This window comes from Morone saxatilis, unplaced genomic scaffold (assembly GCF_004916995.1).
Source record: "Morone saxatilis isolate NCDOM2014 unplaced genomic scaffold, NCSU_SB_2.0 Contig19, whole genome shotgun sequence".
NCBI lineage: Eukaryota > Metazoa > Chordata > Actinopteri > Moronidae > Morone > Morone saxatilis.
The window spans coordinates 5,797,681-5,799,263 of NW_023339751.1; the positions used below are offsets into that span (position 1 = coordinate 5,797,681).

Consider the following 1,583-nt stretch of genomic DNA (forward strand, 5'->3'; position numbering starts at 1 on the left):
AAAATTGGGTAAAAATGATAAAGTGACATTTGCTCAGGGCACCGGAGGTAGATGAGTTATACAGTCTGATGGCCACAGGAAGAAAGGACTGAAGGTAGTGACTCAAGTGCTGTTAGACTGCTTATCTGATTAGAGAAGAGACATGTACTGATAAGGCACCCTCCCCTAATATGTCATTGCAGAGGTGAGTGTGTGCAGCACCGTGTCACAAGGTCCTCGCCATGGAGCTGGCTCACAGTCTGCTGCTCAATGAAGATGCCTTGGCCCAGATCACCGAAGCGAAGAGGCCCGTCTTCATCTTCGAATGGCTCCGCTTCCTGGACAAAGTGCTTGTGGCAGCGAATAGGGTGACTGTTCAGATTGTGGCGTTGTTGTTTCTGCGTGGGGGTTTTTTGCAGAGCGGTTTGTGACGGCGTTGTGTGTTTGAATGGCAGGTGGACGTGAAGGAGAAGCAGAAGAAGCTAGTGGAGCAGCTGACGGGGCTGATCAGCAGCGCCCCCGGACCGCCAACGAGAAAACTGCTGGCCAAAAACCTCGCCACCCTTTACAGCATCGGCGACACCTTCACTGTTTTTCAGACTCTGGATAAATGCAACGAGATCATCAAAAGCAAGGATGACACGCCTGCGTACCTGCCAACAAAGCTGTAAGATACCTTTTAATCACAGCACAGCGTTTCATTTCATTGGCAATTTCTTTAACAAAGTGACTGCGTATAAACATATTCTGCTTGATATTATACACATTTGCATTAAGATATAAGCTTAAGCAGTGCTCTCAGTATCCCAGGCATATACCGTAGGCCCACTGTCAGAGGTATTAGCAGTTAAGCCAAACGTTAATCTGCAGAGTGACATTTCATTAAAAGCGGGGATTAAGTGTACATGAGCAGATATTATGCTGTGTTTCTTGCTGGTATTACGAGAATCTAACAGTAGTTGAAGCTGCAGACTTTAGGGTCCTATCCATCATTCTTTTATAGCTGCTTATTTCTGTGCAGATTCTGGTGGACTGAGAGGGGATGTGGGGTACAGGGCTGAAGACCTTGCTAACCCCTGAGCCACTGTGCTACTCATACTCCAGTGTTACAGTTTAAATAATAATGTGTTTGGAGCTTTGAGGTTACATTTGACTCTTATTTTGCTATTCTCACCAATAACATGAAATAAAAAACAGCCTAAATGTTCTCAAGAGTAGATTTAAGTTATACATGTTAGAATATCTGGAATAAAAAGAAACCCACACTTATGGCAGTTCAATTTAATTGGACGATATCAATTTTAAGTGTTATGTACTGGACCCATATGCAGTTGTGCGTTATTTTCACACTAATACCTTATTTCGGTACGGACACTTTCTCTTTTCTTGCAGTGCTGCAGTGGCCTGTGTTGGAGCTTTTTATGAAAAGATGGGCAGGATGCTGGGAAGCTCCTTTCCAGACACCATTAATAATCTTTTGAAGGCATTAAAGAGTGCAGAGGTATAACTTTTAAGAGTGCACAGTTAGGAAATGCAATGTCTATAGGTATATTGGTATATAACGGATCAGTAATGGATAACTAAAGAGATTTGATCTTCAGAAA

At 43.3% G+C, this 1,583-nt stretch overlaps 1 protein-coding gene across 1 annotated transcript in view; it reads left to right on the plus strand.

The window, feature by feature from the left end:
• Window positions 1-182: 182 nt before the first annotated feature.
• Window positions 183-1,583, plus strand: part of heatr5b (HEAT repeat containing 5B) — a 17,739-nt gene continuing 16,338 nt past the window's right edge. Inside the window, exons 1-3 of the mRNA XM_035663478.1 lie at window positions 183-347; window positions 435-646; window positions 1,372-1,480. Of these exons, the coding sequence (XP_035519371.1) occupies window positions 222-347; window positions 435-646; window positions 1,372-1,480 (447 nt within the window). The 5' untranslated portion in view covers window positions 183-221. The remainder of the gene's footprint in view (window positions 348-434; window positions 647-1,371; window positions 1,481-1,583) is intronic.